Here is a 17813-nt window from a genome sequence, read left to right as displayed (position 1 = left end):
GGTTTGCGCTTCGTGGGACTATCATTTGTTTTTCAACAGGACAATGACCCAACACACCTCCAGACTGTGTAAGGGCTATTTGACCAAGGAGGAGGAGAGTGATGGAGTGCTGCATCAGATGACCTGGCCTCCAGAATCACCCGACCTCAACCCAATTGAGATGGTTTGGGATGAGTTGGACCACAGATGGAAGGAAAAGCAGCTAACAAGTGCTCATCATATGTGGAAACTCCTCCAAGGCTGTTGAAAAAGCATTCCAGGTGAAGCTGGTTGAGAGAATGACAACAGTGTGCAAGTCTATCATCAAGGCAAAGGGTGGCTACTTTGATGAATCTCAAATATAACATTTATTTTGATTTGTTTAAGCCTTTTTTGGTTCCTACATGATTCCATGGTTATTTCATAGTTTTGTCGTCACTATTATTCTACAATGTAGAAAATAATACAAATAAAGAAAAACCGTTGAATGAGTAGGTGTGTCCAAACTTTTGACTGGTCCTGTATATCAATTGGTTGTTCAAACCACCTAAAACCAACTTAGTTATTGATAATGGTAATAACGTTTAGAGTGGGCTCTCACCACTAGTGGGTGTGATGACTTTCTGTAACATCCTCAAACAAGATGTATGAAAATCTAGTTCCAAAATACAAATACTTTGATGTTTTGTGTGCCAAAACAGCAGTGTCAGCAAATCAGCTTCTTTGTTGTTCAACGCGATGTGCCATTTATAATGGCTGCTGTAGCTACTGCTACCTAGCATGAGGACAAAAAGGGCAGTTTTCTGGAAAAAAAATTGCAGTATTTCAATCTTCCCAATGTATCGGTTTGGATAAAGGTAACATTTGGAGTACAGAGGCATATCCCTATATCTATATTTTTTATTTTTCTTTAACAAGGCAAGTCAGTTAAGAACAAATTCTTATTTACAATGTTTACATTGTAAACACAATTTAACCAACACCCATCTATTTTTGTGGCTAACTGGACCTACCAATTGGTTTTGAATTACTGAAACCAAACCATAAGAATTGAATAAAAAGTATTTTAATAAACATGAAAAAGGTGAACGTAAGAGACGCTCAAAATTTTGGATAGGCTACATGTCATATTAAACTGCATATAAACACTCTAAATAGGTCAGGAGGCAGACAGGGAGCCTAAAAAAGAAATGAATTATTTAGGCTATATTATTTCAATTATCTCAAGGCTATAGCCTACAAAGAAATACATTGTGAAGTATTTGCGAGTACGACACACTAGTCTGGTAGGAGTCAGGGTCATTAGGCGCTCAGCATTTAAACAACATTTCATTGTGTTAACTCATTTTAGTCTATAAATTGCACATATAGCCCTGTGACTTACTTAGAATTAAATACAAATTCAATGAAAAAAATGCCTTATTAGACTCAGTCTACAGTGCCTTTGAATTCATTTTTAGAAACAGCAGTTCGTCCAGAGTCTGTGGCTTAAGGCTTATTCTGACGCTGCAGGGAGAGCAGACCAACAGCGGAAAATATCATCTCCACGCTTGCAGAGCCACTGGAGATGTTAAACACCTTTTTGGCCACTCTTACCAGGCTGATATATATATACACACATACACATACATATACTCACACTACCGGTCAAAAGTTTTATAACACATACTCATTCAAGGCTTTTCTTTATTTTTTATATTTTCTACATCGAAGAATAATAGTGAAGACATCAAAACTATGATTTTTTTTAAAGATTTTTCCCTGTTTATCAAAGGTGTCAAACTACTGACTGGCTCACAAGTCCTCAAAACACCCGTCTCAACGTCAACAGTGAAGAAGCGACTCCGGGATGCTGGCCTTCTAGGCAGAGTTGCAAAGAAAAAGCCATATCTCAGACTGGCCAATAAAAAATAAATATTAAGAAGGGCAAAAGAACACAGACACTAGACAGAGGAACTCTGCCTAGAAGGCAAGCATCCCGGAGTTTACTCTTCACTGTTTATGTTGAGGCTGGTGTTTTGCGGGTACTATTTAATGAAGCTGCCAGTTGAGGACTTGTGAGGCATCTGTTTCTCAAACTAGACACTCTAATGAACTTGTCCTCTTGCTCAGTTGTGCACCGGGGCCTCCCACTCCTCTTTCTATTCTGGTAGAGCCAGTTTGCGCTGTTCTGTGAAGGGAGTAGTACACAGCATTGTACCAGATCTTCAGTTTCTTGGCAATTTCTCGCATGGAATAGCCTTCAATTCTCAGAACAAAAACAGACTGACGAGTTTCGGAAGAAAGGTCTTTGTTTCTGAGCCTGTAATCGAATGCACAAATGCTGTTGCTCTATATACTCAACTAGTCTAAAGAAGGCCAGGCCTAAAGGTTTTTAGGCAAAATAACCCAATCAAAATGGAAAGCTTCTTGAAAGTTGGAATATGACCTATTGGGCCAAAATCAATTATGGCATATTGTATAGATAAAATATAGCGGCACACAAGTAGACTACAAATGCATATTGGGCCTGGCATGCCCTGAGCTCGTGAAATTGGCGCTACTGGAGCGTTATTGGAGCGAAATTGGAGCAGGGGCAAGAAGGCCGACACTCCAGCCTTTGGGAATCTCGCTCCGTGCTCCAGTCAAATTGAGCACTCGCCGCTCCTCGCTCACATACTCTGGTGTCCACCTTCTCTGGCTGTAGGCACAGACAGTACACCAGACACTGGCTGTATTCTTGGCCTGGTTGCGTAATGATCCATTAGGCTAACAGGCTTACCTCTGTGTAGACCATCCACCATGCTCACTCTAATGACTCATACCTAAAGCCCAGCCTGCCTACTCGTGTCCTGAAGAACATGGGTTATTTCAGGTAGGAAGGGAGGGGAGGAGGAGCCGAGAGGGAGGGTGCAGCCAATAGTAGCCAGAAGGCAAGCACGCACCTGACAACGTTACACAATACAGTCTTTGACACATCAGTGAGAGGCGCTGGCCTTATCTGATGTGATGCTGGTGACAGAAACAACCACACTATTGTTATTTTAGCAAACACCGCCATTGCACATGATACAGTCAATAAGGGTGAAGAAGAAGGAACACAGCAAAGGTAAATATAGACATATGGTATGTCAGAAATCTACGCCCTGTTGCGCACATGAGAGAGCTAGTCATTTTACTCACACTAGTGTGTGTGTGTGTGTGTGTGTGTGTGTGTGTGTGTGTGTGTGTGTGTGTGTGTGTGTGTGTGTGTCAGTCAATAGAGTTTCAGACACTTGTAGAATCTATGTCAAGGTGCATTGAAGCTGTTCTGGCTTGTGGTGGCCCAATGTCCTATTAAGACACTTTATGTTGAGAAAACATGTGGTTCGAGGCTGGGTTTCTATAGAGCACTTTGTGACATCTGCTGATGTAAAAAGGGCTTTATAAATACATTGGATCGAGCACACCTTAATATCACATTGTCTGATGTCCATATTTGCGGTAATATATGGACAGAACCTGATCATTCCCATGTATTTGGAAGTAGCCGTCTGAAAGAGCAGTTTACTTCATGAGAAATATGACGGTGTGTTTTCTGTGTGGGGGCAGATGGATGGTTATTCAACATCTGGCTTCTGTGTTTAGTTAGGGGACCGGGAGGTGGCTAGATTAAGACATGTTGCAACATCTTCTGGTTCTCCTGAACAAGCCTGCAGTGCTGCAGTCTGCCTCATCACCATGGTTTCCTGCTTCAAACCATACCGGGACTTTCCTGACTATTATTAGATAGTAGAAAACAAACTGGACTCCCTCCTACAAACACGCACACACAGAAAGTGGAATGAATGGCCAATGTCCGGTATCACCTCAGCAAGGTCAGAGTTCTGACTGATTTTGAGAAAACATAACAGCACATTCTTGTGGTGAGACATCTTAGAACTAAGGATCACTTTGAAAACAAAAGTTCTAAAATTGAATCATGTGCACCACTGAGCTATGCTGTCCCGCAAACCTTCTATTCACATCAAAGAACAAACAACTGAACATTTCTTTAGCTATCCCACAATAGCCCTGAAATGGTCCTCTCTGAAATTGTAAACTCTGCTCCTTGGTTTCTCAGACTAACTAGGCTGCATGATTAGACACCCCTGAGGTCCCTTCTCCATCTCTATGCGTCACGGGTGGGTGCCCCATCCAGTCAACACGTGACTGTCAGCAGCAGCCTGTAACACGGCCCCTACAGGAGGAAATAGAGTCCTGCCCACTACTTCCCCTTGACCCCAAGTAACCCTGGACCACTCCCTAATAACCTGACGGTACAGGTTCACGTGGGGATAACATGGGGATAAAGAGGGCACCAGACAGATTTGCATCATGCGTCACCTGTGCTATTTAGACCAGGTTGTTTGAAGATGTGATGAAAGACAGATCACAGCGGCAAGTAGCCTAGTGGTTAGAGCGTTGGACTAGTAACCGAAAGGTTGTAAGATCGAATCCCCGAGCTGACAAGGTAAAAATCTGATGTTCTGCCCCTGAAAAAGGCAGTTAACTGTTCTTAGGCCATCATTGAAAATAAGAATTTGTTCTTAACTGACTTGCCTAGTTAAATAAAGGTACAATTTAAAAAAATATCAGGGTGTGGTATTTGACTGTGTACCTGGGCACTAGGGAGTCCCCACCTCTCAGGGTGGTAGGGTCCAGCTCAAAGATGGAGGAGATGTCCATGCCATCAGGAACAGACACCAGTTGGTACATTACCCTTTCCTGGGGGGTTCGCAAACGCGCTCTCAGGGCATCATGGTCCGAGTCCAACTGGAGGTACAGTATAAAGAGGACACTGTTAGTTCATATAGAAGTCCCAACACAGCAGTCCAGTTCATCATTTCAATATTACTGTTACTGTGTGTAACACAAATGAGGAATGAAGATATGTTTCCTCTAATCTGTTCCTAGTTAAGACTTATGCATGGCAACAATAACTTAAATCAGTGCTATATCAATGGATCACACTAAGAAGTTAAAGCATTGCAACACTGTTCGGGTTACTGCAGTCAGAGATGTTCTAATTTCCAGCTTTACAGTACAGTAAGGCAAGCTAATCATTATTCTGATATTGGGATAATTGACTAACATAACTCCCTCTTTTCCTCCATCCCCCAAGACAAATACACCAACCAACACATCTCTCCTTGAGTACTCATCAGTACCACTCAGATGAGGACTGAGCAATAAGTTACTTTAAGATGGGAGTTACGCCAACTCAGAGACCTTTTCCAATTTTAGAAGAGCTAATGTGTTGGTGACGCATCCTGTCAAGTTGACTGATCTAAAGGCTAATTCAATTCAGAATGCATTTAGATGTATATGATATATAAATCTATAAATAAAAACATTTGCGGGATGTTCCCCAATGATGGAAGGAGCCCCCTCCCCCCAGTTTGGGAACCACTAATCTAGGCTAAGGGTTTATATAATAAGTAAGTTTTTATGAATGCAATTCAATAAGAAGGAAACTGAATCAAACTATGGAAAGACAGACAGACCCTGGATTCTACCCCAGAAGATCATATTTCTTTGGCATATTCCCTCCATAGCCACACTCCACACAGAGTAATATATGGTGTTCTACTGCCATCTATGGCTGAGCTCCAGTACCATACACAGAGAAAATGGTATGATGATATCCAGTGGAGATCTACTACAACTGCCAATGCCATTTAATTTGTAAACCTATTACAAGTGGACGCTCTCCTTTCAGAATATGCAGAAAAATCTTCAAAATGTGATGATAGAAAATGGTTTTCATAAGAACTACTCAAAACACACTACACACAAACAGTGGCTTGTATGGAGAGACCCGAATTAAGGAAGTCAGACCAAGATTTAGTTGAGTTCTCTTCAAGAGGGTGAATTCGCTATTAAATCATGATTAAAGAATATCTCAATTCATCAATGAAGTATTTCAGAGGATGAAACACACCAGGACAGACACAGTACCTGGAAGTTAAAGGGAACAGAATCCACCACCTGGAAAGAAAAACAAGGTCCAACACAGAGTTGGAAGTGTAGATCAGCGGCAAGTCAGAGCAAACACAGCTCAGACATGAAACACAGACATAGAGTAGTCTCTGGTTGACTTACTGAGGATCTGGGCTCAGGACATTCTTCCTTATAGTCGGGGTTCACCTGAAAAGATATCAAGAACCAGAATGGGATACTTAACTCCAACATGTGAGGAAGCAAGAGGCAATACATAGTCCTCTTATAAGTGAATAGAAAGTAGATCAGGTCCAACTAAATCAAGCCCCGTTGTTAAGACTTTCAGATCGCATGCTGAAGCACTGCAAGATGATGGTACACATTATAATAACAGGTATTAATCAATTGAGCCATGCAAGTGGTTGTTTGGTAGACTATCATGTAATATGACTACAGTCGGGTGTGAGAGGACTCACCTCAGCAGCCAGGTATGAGCCTGTTGCAAGGTGTTTGAACCGGAACAGGCTATTCCAGTAGCCAGCTCCGCCCCTACAAGGGTCATGGTGGACCACCTGATAAAATAATGCAAAACCTGACAGCATGAGAAACAGCTGTCTGGACTGATAACATACGAGTAAAAACATCCTATAAGATGCAGGACGACCCACATGGTTTCACCTGGTTCTCTCTATCCCAGGGGCCTCATTTATCAATCATGTGTAGGCAAAAAAAACATGTGCGTAAACCAGGCATGGGAACATAGTACCTTAACAGGCTATATCATATACATACATATACAAAGCATGTGGACACCCCCTCAAATTAGTGGATTTGGTTATTTCAGCCACAACCGTTGCTGACAACTGTATAAAATTGAGCTCACAGCCATGCAATCTCCATAGACAAACATTGGCAGTAGATAGGCCTTATTGTAGAGCTCAGTGACTTTCAACGTGGCACCGTCATAGGATGTCACCTTTCCATCAAGTCAGTTCGTCAAAGTTCTGCCTCGTTAGAGCTGCCACAGACATCTTAAGTGATGTTATTGTGGAAACATCTAGGAGCAACAACGGCTCAGCCGCAAAGTGGAATGCCACGCAAGCTCACAGAACGGGACCACCGGGTGCTGAAGGTCGTAAAAATTATCTGTCCTCGGTTGCAACTCACTACGGATTTCAAAACTGTCTCCCGGAAGCCACGTCAGCATAACAGTTTGTCGGGAGCTTCATGAAATGAGTTTCCATGGCCGAGCAGCCGCACACAAGCTTAATGTCAAGCGTCGGCTGGAGTGGTGTAAAGTTCACCACCATTGGACTCTGCAGCAGTGGAAACACGTTCTCTGGAGTGATGAATCTGGCAGTCCAACGGATTATTCTGGGTTTGGTGGATGCCAGGGGAACACTACCTGCCCAAATGCATAGTGCCAACTGTAAAGTTTGGTGGAGGAGGAATATTGGGCTGGGGCTGTTTTTCATGGTTCGGGCTAGGCCCCTAAGTTCCAGTGAAGGGAAATCTTAACGCTACAGTATAGAATGAAATTCTAGACGATTCAGTGCTTCCAACTTTGTGGCAACAGTTTGGGGAAGGCCCTTTCAAGTTTCAGCATGGCAATGCCCCTGTGCACAAAGCGAGGTCCATATACAAATGGTTTGTCAAGATCAGTGTGGAAGAACTTGACTGGTCTGCACAGAGCCCTGACCTCAACCCCATCAAACACCTTTGGGATGAATTGGAGTGCCAACTGCAAGCCAGGCCTCATTGCCCAACATCAGTGCCCGACCTCACTATTGCTCGTGCCTAAATGGAAGCATGTTCCCGCAGCAATGTTCCAACATGTAGTGGACAGCCTTCCCAGAAGAGTGGAGGCTGTTATAGCAGCAAAGGGGGGACCAACTCCAAATATGCCCATGATTTTGGAATAAGATGTTCAACAAGCAGGTGACCACATACTCTTGGTCATGTAGTGTAATTTGACCACATCAGTGCATTTTGTTATGATAATAATCAATATAAAGTACAGTAATTATTAAATGAAAAGGCACGTGTGAAAGTGAAACCATTGTTGAAGTTAATGGGAAATTGAATGCGAGATAACTGATCTTGCTCTGTTTGACACTGGTTGCATTTCACAGAGAGCACTTTTTTTTTTTTACAGGTGGGACCTATTTACAGAAAGTACAGATTGCCATATCAGATATCGTTTTTTTGCAAAGACCCTCTGTTTTTTGGCCACAGGTACACACCATCGCACAACAGTTTGCGGTCAAGAGGGGTTTCTTTGCAATTAATGGGTTCCCAGATACCAACGGAGCAATAAAAGCCCCATCCCATAACGAGTTCAACTATGGAAAAGGCTTCAACTCAATTAATGTGAAGGTGATAGGTTATGTGACGCACAAAAGACGCTGCTGAATGTGGTGGCAAGGTGGCCAGGTGCAACGTGTAGCTCATTCATTCTGCACAACAGCAATGTTGGCCTCTACGCCTATAGGAGAGAGCTGTTGAGGATCGATGGCTTATTGGTGAGTGTTGCCTACTCATTTGAAGTATATTTGCCATTGATAAAGCAACTTGAATTATCCTAATGGGCCTCTCTGTTTGTTCAAATGTTTACTGGTCAAGCCACAACTGAGCGAGCCAAATTAAAACCTTTTGGTTGTATTCAACCTCTGACACCAACACCTTTATTTCAGGTCTCGGAAAAGTTTTATGCTTCTTAGCTTTTTTGGGTCGCACCATTGTACTGTATATCATGGTACGGCGTTGTATATTTCCCACAGGCTTTAAAGGGATGATTTTGACCATATATGGTTAATTAGGGTCGTTTCGCTATGCAAATAGATAAGGTTGAGCACGAGCACTGAGGCTGAGAACAATATTGGTTAATACCGGTGTGCCTATGATGTCCGTATGATGGTTTGATAAATCACACTTTCTTTGCAAACGGACATTCTAAATTCTGTTTCTAAGTAGCATTTTAGAATAGTTTCACCGCAAAATAGCTTTGGAACAACCTACAGAATGTCATGGCAATGCAAAGTTATCGTAAAAGCCATATCCTTAAATATCAGCGTCATATGTGATTGTGTACCATGAATTTCACCATGTATCTAATATCTCATTGTCCTATGCTCACCTCCACTTCCCACAATGCCTTGCTGCTAGTGGCGGAGGTGGCGGACTGGCGTCCTGTAGTCCTGAGAAAGACGTACTCCTTCTTCTTGAAGTCGTCACATGTCAGGAACTTCTCCTGCTCTGCATGGAACAGCCGAACAACATCCCCCTGGCAACACAAACACAGACACCAGTCAGTAAAATGAGGGCAGGAGAGCCATCTACCCTGCTTGTGTTATCGTGTCCAATACATTTCAATCAACTAATCAGAGTACCTACCCCTTTAAGAATAGTCTCCTTGTTGTCACTCCATTTCATGAACAAAACTACTTTCCAACTTGTGTTGCAGTTTACAGAGTTCACCTGAAAAACAAAATGATAAGCATGTGTGAGTTGTGTCAGGAAATACTTGGTTTAATTCTCAGTTATACGGTTGGGATAGACTTTGATTCACATCATCAAGTTTGTCTTAAAAAAGTGACATCAAAACAAATGAGCCTGCACCTTTTTGTGCATGTGGGTTTGCAGGAATTGTACAGGCTTGCAGGAATGGAGAAGCTCTGTAAATATGCACTGTGTGTACAAAACATTGGGAACATCTGCTCGTTCCATGACAGATTAACCAGGTGAAGCCAGGTGAAAGCTATGATCCCTTATTGATGTCACTTGTTAAATCTACTTCCATCAGTGTAGATGATGGGGAGGAGACAGGTTAAAGAAGGATTTTTAAGCCTTGGACATGGATTGTGTATGTGTGCCATTCAGAGGGTAAATGGGCAAGACAAAAGATTTAAGTGCCTTTGAACGGAGTATGGTAGTAGGTGCCAGGAGCACCGGTTTGAGTGTCAAGAACTGTAACGCTGCTGGGTTTCCCGTGTGTATGAAGAATGGTCCACCACCCAAAGGATATCCAGCCAACTGGACATAACTGTGGGAAGCATGAGAGTCAAAATGGGCCAGCATCCCTGTGGAACGCTTTTGACATCTTGTAGAGTCCACACTCTGACGAATTAAGGCTGTTCTGAGGGCAAATGTAATTTGTCTTTATGGCTGTTGAGCTTTAAGAATGGTGTATGTACTAGCATAAACAACCATCACTTCATTAATTCAAGACAATATGGCCGTTTTACATTCCATTCTGCACATATAGCAAGGATGATTAGTACGCAACAAAAATAAAACAGGAACTAATGAATGCGTTTCCTCATCTTTGAGAGGACAGAATGAACAATAACAAAGCACAGTTCTCAGCATAGTTAAAACCTGCACTACTCAAGGAAGTGAATTGTGCAGGGACACCTTGGTTAATAAAACAATAGAGACTTTCCCAATATGGATTCTGTTCCACAAGATGAAACATGTACTCTACCTCATTGCATCCTGGGTTGTCGACCAGCTGATGGCTGCTGGCGTGAAGGGGCTGTCCAGCGTTCACAGGGTTAAGGACCACCTTGTCTCCAATCACCACCTAGACAGACCGGGGAGCAATCAATAGCATTATTATACACACACAGTATAATCAACTACACAGAATATCACGGCCACACATGCTCACACACAAACACACATGTACATACAGAGACATGGACACCGAGACACAACAAACAGAGAGACAGTCTGATTGTGTGTCATTGAGTATTTTACATGCACACTAATAATTCAATATTAAACTGATTATGGCAGTAGGTAGATTTTGCAATAGTCATATAAACACCTTACTCTGCATATCCTAATTGGAGTGAGGTCAAATTCTAGGTAAGCATACCCTGCTTTTCTGAGCATTATTTTGAAATTATTAGGACATGTAAACACCTTCAGAATCTGCGTTCCAGCGGTGTATTTTAGCTGCGCATGTGCTCACACCAGCCGAGAGCCTCCTCCTCAGCATGCCCGCTCTGCAGCACTCTCAATGCTAGCACCTCTCTCCGGAATCTTGCGTCGAGCTCCTCATCCGACTCCCTGACTGGCTCCATGGGGGCACATGGAGCGAACCGGAGCCAGTCAGGGAGTCGGATGAGGAGCTTGACGCAAGATTCCGGAGAGAGGTGCTAGCATTGAGAGTGCTGCAGAGCGGGCATGCTGAGGTGCGTGTCATCAGCCCGGTGTCACCTGTACCGGTCCCACTCATCAGGTCTCCAGTGCGCCTCCACAGTCCAGTACGTCCTGTGCCTCCTCTCCAAACTCGCCCTGAGGTGCATGTCATCAGCCCGGTGCCACCTGTACCGGACCCACGCATCAGGTCTCCATTGCGCATCCACAGTCCAGTACGTCCTGTGCCTCTTCCCCGCACTCACCCTGAGGTGTGTGTCATCAGCCCGGTGCCACCGGTACCAGTCCCATGCATCAGGTCTCCAGTGCGCATCCACAGTCAAGTACGTCCTGTGCCTCTTCCCAGCACTCGCCCTGAGGTGCGTGTCATCAGCCTGGTGCCACCGGTACCGGTCCCACGCATCAGGCCTCCAGTGCACCTCCACAGTCCGTAGCTTCCGGCAACGGTTCCCAGTCCGGCGCTTCCGGCAACGGTTCCCAGTCCGGCGCTTCCGGGGTCGGTTCCCAGTCCGGAGCTTCCGGGGTCGGTTCCCAGTCCGGAGCTTCCGGGGTCGGTTCCCAGTCCGGAGCTTCCCGAGACGGTTCCCAGTCCGGAACCTCCAACGACGAACTGCAGTCCAGATCCTCCAGCGGTGGTTCCCAGTTCTGAGCCTCTGGCGATGATCCACGGTCCGGTTCCTCCGACAACGATCCACAGTCTGGTTCCACAGAAGCGGAGGGATCAGTGTAGGGAGTGGGGACTGCGTCCAGAACCGGAGCCGCCACCAAAGGTAGATGCCCGCCCACCCGGATCCTCCCCTATAGGTTCATATTTGTGGCCGGGGGGGGGGGGGGGGTACTGTCACGCCCTGACCTTAGATATCTATTTTTTCTATATATTTTGGTTAGGTCAGCGTGTGACTAGGGTGGGTATGTTTTTGTATGTCTCGGGTTTTTTGTATGTCTAGGGCTTTTGTATGTCTATGTTGGCCTGATATGGTTCCCAATCAGAGACAGCTGTTTATCATTGTCTCTGATTGGGGATCATATTTAGGCAGGCCTTTTTCCCACTATCTGGTGTGGGATCTTGACTATGTGTAGTTGCATGTCAGCACTCTATTGTATAGCTTCACACTTTGTTTGTTATTTTGTTAGTTTGTTTCGGTGTTCATTATTTTAATAAAGAGAATGTACGCATACCACTCTGCACCTTGGTCTCCTTCATATGACGAACGTGACAACAGCTGTGGTCTTATAACAGCCAGGTGGAATCCTGCTGCCGCACAGGATGTCCTGCCACACAGGTCTGGGATGTCTGAGCACTACCACCGCATAATTAATTCCTGTCAACATCCACTATCCTCTTAATGTATATAACTAGTGCTTGGTGCTATCTAACACCAGGCAAATAATGATAACACATTGGTTGACTTGTTCATATCAGACCATGTTGGCTACCAAGCACTAGGTGGCCACAGTGGACCATCTCATCAGCACAGGAATCATTCAGCCAGAAATACCCTAATGGCTAAAGCTAATGAACTTACCTACGGTAGCCTACTTGCAATTGAACTAGTACACACCCTGAATCCATCACAATGTCAAAATAGGTAATGATATATGCATGTATTCGTACAACTTGTCAATTCTATACACCCCTGATTCTATTTATAAAGCAGGTAAGCTTAAGTAGCATCAGGCGTTAACAGAGGAGTGCTGTCAGAGAGATCCTTGTTTTAATGATTTTTGCTGTGGCCACTGACGCCAGGAGCTTTAAGAATCTTGTGTGCCAGACTCACCATGTGAACTTTCAGTGAGATCTTTACATGTTAAGCTCTTAATCACTCTTAATCTAGACGCCTACTGACAATACAACTTTGACCAGCTAGCCTGAATGTTAAAATGCTAGGCATATCCACCAATTAAGAAATTTAAACCTGAAGAGAACAAAACCGATAGCTATGAATCAGAACAATCAATGAGCATCACGTCTTGCTCTTGAGAATAAAGGCTGTTGTCTAGGCTTTATCATTGTTCTATAGAGAGACATGACAAGACTTCCTATCTGACCTTTGACCCACACTACAGCCAACCCTGGGCTAGACACTCACACTGTCTCCCAGGGAGCGCAGTTTGTAGAAGGGCTGAATGTAAAACCAGGAGCCCTCGTTGCCTGCAGAGTCCAGCGTCACCCTCATAGCATTCTTCTCCAACAGTGCAGGGAGTCGCTTATTCACCGTCAGGTACTTATTACTTTTCAAGTGCAACAGCTGAAACAGTGGTAAACAACAGACACAGTTATAAACTCATCCATGCATGTAAACATAATAAATGTACAGATGCATGTCACAGTCAGAGTCTATCATGGAGTGTATCTACAAGGAAAGTTGGAGTTAGATATCAAATATTGACACAGTGGCCATTCATAGATATCCCTAAAGAAACATAAAGGTTTAAACACCGTTTCCCATGCTTGTTTAATCAACCATAAACAATTAATGAACATGCACCTGTGGAATGGTCGTTAAGACACTAACAGCTTACAGACAATAGGCGATTAAGGTCACAGTTATGGAAACTTAGGACACTAAAGAGGCCTTTCTACTGACTCTGAAAAATTACAAAAGAAAGATGCCCTGGGTCCCTGCTCATCTGCATGAACGTGCCTGAGGCATGAGGACTGTAGATGTGGCCAGGGCAATAAATTGCAATGTCCGTACTGTGAGAGTCCTAAGACAGCGCTACAGGGTGACAGGACGGACAGCTGATCATCGCAGACTGTGTAACAACACCTGCACAGGATCGGTGCATCCGAACATCACATCTGCGGGACAGGTACAGGATGGCAACAACAACTGCCTGAGTTACACCAGGAACGCACAGTCCATCCATCAGTGCTCAGACTGTCTGCAATAGGCTGAAAGAGGCTGGACTGAAGGCTTGTAGGCCTGTTGTAAGGCAGGTCCTCACCAGAGATCACCGGCAACAGCGTCGTCTATGGGCACAAACCCACCATTGCCGGACCAGACAGGACTGGCAAAAGGTGCTCTTCACTGACGAGTTGCGGTTTTGTCTCACCAGGGGTGATGGTCGGATTAACGTTTATCGTCGAAGGAATCAGCGTTACACCGAGGCCTGTACTCTGGAATGAGATCGACTTATTTCTCTGCCATTAATTCTACTTTTAAACTCAGACAACTTGTTCTAGGTCCCAAGAAACAAAGAGATCTGTTGAATCTGACAATAAATCTTGATTGTTGTACAGTCGTCTCAAATAAAACTGTGAAGGACCTTACTCTGGACCCTGATCTCTCTTTTGACGAACATATCAAGACTGTTTCAAGGACAGCTTTTTTCCATCTACGTAATATTGCAAAAATCAGAAACTTTCTGTCCAAAAATGATGCAGAAAAATTAATCCATGCTTTTGTTACGTCTAGGTTAGACAACTGCAATGCTCTACTTTCCGGCTAGCACTAAATATACTTCAGTTAGTGCTAAATACGGCTGCTAGAATCCTGACTAGAACCCCAAAATTGGATCATATTACTCCAGTGCTAGCCTCCCTACACTGGCTTCCTGTTAAGGCAAGGGCTTATTTCAAGGTTTTACTGCTAACCTACAAAGCATTACATGGGCTTGCTCTTACCTATCTTTCTGATTTGGTCCTGCCGTACATACCTACACGTACGCTACGGTCACAAGACGCAGGCCTCCTAATTCTCCCTAGAATTTCTAAGCAAACAGTTGGAGGCAGGGCTTTCTCCAAAAGAGCTACATTTTTATGGAATGGTCTGCCTACCCATGTGAGAGACGCAGACTCAGTCTCAACCTTTATGTCTTTACTGAAGACTCATCTCTTCAGTGGGTCATATGATTGAGTGTTGTCTGGCCCAGGAGTGTGAAGGTGAACGGAAAGGCTCTGGAGCAACGAACCGCCCTTGCTGTCTCTGCCTGGCCGGTTCTCCTCTCTCCACTGGGATTCTCTGCCTCTAACCCTATTACAGGGGCTGAGTCACTGGCTTACTGGTGCTCTTTCATGCCGTCCCTAGGAGGGGTGCGTCACTTGAGTGGGTTGATTCACTGATGTGATCTTCCTGTCTGGGTTGGCGCTGCTGGTCATTTATGAACATTTGAACATCTTGGTCATGTTCTGTTATAATCTCCACCTGACACAGCCAGAAGAGGAATGGCCACCCCTCATAGCCTGGTTCCTCTCTAGGTTTTGGCCTTTCTAGGGAGTTTTTCCTAGCCACCATGCTTCTACACCTGCACTGCTTGCTGTTTGGGGTTTTAGGCTGGGTTTCTGTACAGCACTTTGAGATATCAGCTGATGTACGAAGGGCTAAATAAATACATTTGATTTGATTTGATTGGAGGTGAAGGTTCAGTCATGGTCTGGGGTAGTGTGTCACAGCATCATCGGACTGAGCTTGTTGTCATAGCAGGCAATCTCAATGCTGTGCTTTTCAGGGAAGACATTCTCCTCCCTCATGTGGTACCCTTCCTGCAGGTTTATCCTGACATGACCCTCCAGCATGACAATGTCACCAGCCATACTGCTCGTTCTGTGCGTGATTTCCTGCAAGACAGGAATGTCAGTGTCCTGCCATGGCCAGTGAAGAACCCGGATCTCAATCCCATTGAGCACGTCTGGGATCTGTTGGATTGGAGGGTGAGGGCTAGTGCCATTCCCCCCAGAAATGTCCGGGAACTTGCAGGTGCCTTGGTGGAAGAGCGGGGTAACATCACACAGCAGAACTGGCAAATCTGGTACAGTCCATGAGGGAGAGATGCACTGCAGTACTTAATGCAGCTGGTGGCCACACCAAATACTGACTGTTACTTTTGATTTTGACCCCCCCCTTTTTTCAGAGACACATTATTCAACTTCTGTTAGTCACATGTCTGTGGAACTTGTTCAGTTTATGTCTCAGTTGTTGAATCTTGCTATGTTCATACAAATATTTACGCATGTTAAGTTTGCTGAAAATAAATGCAGTTGACAGAGAAGAGGACGTTTATTTTGTTGCTGAGTTTATTTCTCATGGACCTTCATTGCTCCATTATTTCAACCAATAAATAAATCAGGCATGTTTACTCTATTGACCTCAACCAGCCTCACCGCCTCAAGCAGGTTTTCTACATCTGCATTGCTTGCTGTTTGGGGTTTTAGGCTGGGTTTCTGTATAGCACTTTGTGACATCGGCTGATGTAAAAAGGGCTTTATAAATACATTTGATTGGTACTGTGAGACTAGACCTTAACCAACCTTTCTGATTGTGGTTGTTTGTTTTGAGGGAGAAAGCAGCGACTGAAAAAACTAGTAGTTCAAAAAGTCTCAGACAATTACAGATATATGCATTTACAATGCATTCTGTCAAGTGTTGAGCTACCCACTTACTAGTGTAGTAAGACTGTGTTAAATATAAAACACTGGCAGAGGAGCACGGCTGTACCCTACTGCCCTCAATACCTTTCCTGTCATCACACCACTAAAACACATAAACCCCATAGGCCTACTGTACAACTTCCTCAAATACAGTTCAGAAAGCATGAGCACCATTTTTCCGGAGATAGCTGTCCTAAAATATATGCAGGTGTTTTGCCTTTTTAGATGATAGATATCGCTAATACAATGGGTCTGTCACTTGACAGGGGAGAGTTGGGTAAGTTGAGCCATTTTTACATTCGGCATCACTCCTTCAAGGAAAAATGTTTGTTCTTTCTAACAAAGATATCTACATATATTTCAGGATGTTGTGTATCCCCCCCAAAAAATCTGAATTTATGTGAACATTACAGTTTTCAACACAATCGCTTTTTTTGTATATTAAACATTTTAAGCATCTTCTAACACAGGCTTAACACCTAACTTTTAACATATTCCAGGCCCTGTTCTTACCTCATATCTCAGCTATAATGCCTTGCATTACACCTGGGAAGAAAACACTTCAATTTGCTGAACTTCCATTAGCTCAACTTACCCCAAGGCAAACATTTTGACTATGTTAGCCCCCACAGCTACAACGATACACTTCCATGCTAGGTTTAGGAACTCATACTGAAGCTTATAGAGACCCCAACTGATGAATAGAAAAATATAAATAAATATCTACTTTGGTTTAGATACAAGCATCATTAAACCTCTAACACAATGCATTCATTTGACTTGGTGAAAATACATTTTTGGGACCAAACTTGCTTTCCACTTTTTCCATGTGGTTTCTTCCTTCACAGACTCCACACAATTATGACCCCTCCCTAAATATTTGATCAAATTACTGGTTTTCTGTATGGTTTCCTAGAAACAAGGGCCCTCAACTTAACCCACTCTCCCCTACTATAGAGCACATCTACTTCTAGTGGTTCTTTAGACCGGTTTCCCTGTGACCTGATAATCTCACTTCTGTGTCGTAAACTTTCACTGGTCAAATATGCAGAGGATGATAAGGCCTGGATGATAATTGTCTGCATTAATGGAGGAGCTGTATTGCCTTTCTGCTCCAGGCTCTTCACTAACCTTAATGACACTGTCACGGTATGGCTATACCAAACTCAATCACCTTGTTACCACGTTACCCTTACTCTTCCTGGTCATACCTGAATTACATTTCCGTATTGGATTACAGTTCCTAGCAGCTTTCGGTTCTCAGATTCATTCTGTTTCTTCTCCAGATCAGCAGCATGCTGAAACATAGGGATAAAATATTATGTCAGACAATACAATAGCCACAAACGAAAGAGAAAAC

The 17813-nt window shown here is 43.8% G+C and overlaps 1 protein-coding gene across 13 annotated transcripts in view; it reads right to left on the bottom strand.

Moving 5' to 3' along the window:
- The window catches only part of itpr1b (inositol 1,4,5-trisphosphate receptor, type 1b), a 139569-nt gene that overhangs the window by 89158 nt on the left and 32598 nt on the right, over positions 1–17813 (bottom strand). For 8 of the 13 annotated variants that reach the window (XM_090240978.1, XM_090240980.1, XM_036983368.2 and 5 more), the window contains exons 5-13: positions 17665–17751; positions 13173–13331; positions 10403–10501; positions 9313–9396; positions 9056–9202; positions 6396–6491; positions 6082–6126; positions 5938–5967; positions 4598–4752 (exon numbers count right to left, since the gene is read on the bottom strand). In XM_090240978.1, coding sequence (XP_090097104.1) covers positions 4598–4752; positions 5938–5967; positions 6082–6126; positions 6396–6491; positions 9056–9202; positions 9313–9396; positions 10403–10501; positions 13173–13331; positions 17665–17751 — 902 coding nt within the window. The remainder of the gene's footprint in view (positions 1–4597; positions 4753–5937; positions 5968–6081; positions 6127–6395; positions 6492–9055; positions 9203–9312; positions 9397–10402; positions 10502–13172; positions 13332–17664; positions 17752–17813) is intronic. The other 5 variants (XM_090240981.1, XM_090240987.1, XM_090240985.1 and 2 more) reach the window with 1 other exon arrangement.

Source organism: Oncorhynchus mykiss, chromosome 7 (assembly GCF_057628025.1).
Source record: "Oncorhynchus mykiss isolate SJ-2025 chromosome 7, ASM5762802v1, whole genome shotgun sequence".
Lineage (NCBI taxonomy): Eukaryota > Metazoa > Chordata > Actinopteri > Salmoniformes > Salmonidae > Oncorhynchus > Oncorhynchus mykiss.
Note: the sequence above shows the minus strand (reverse complement) of the source record. Positions and strands in the feature narration are given on the sequence as shown.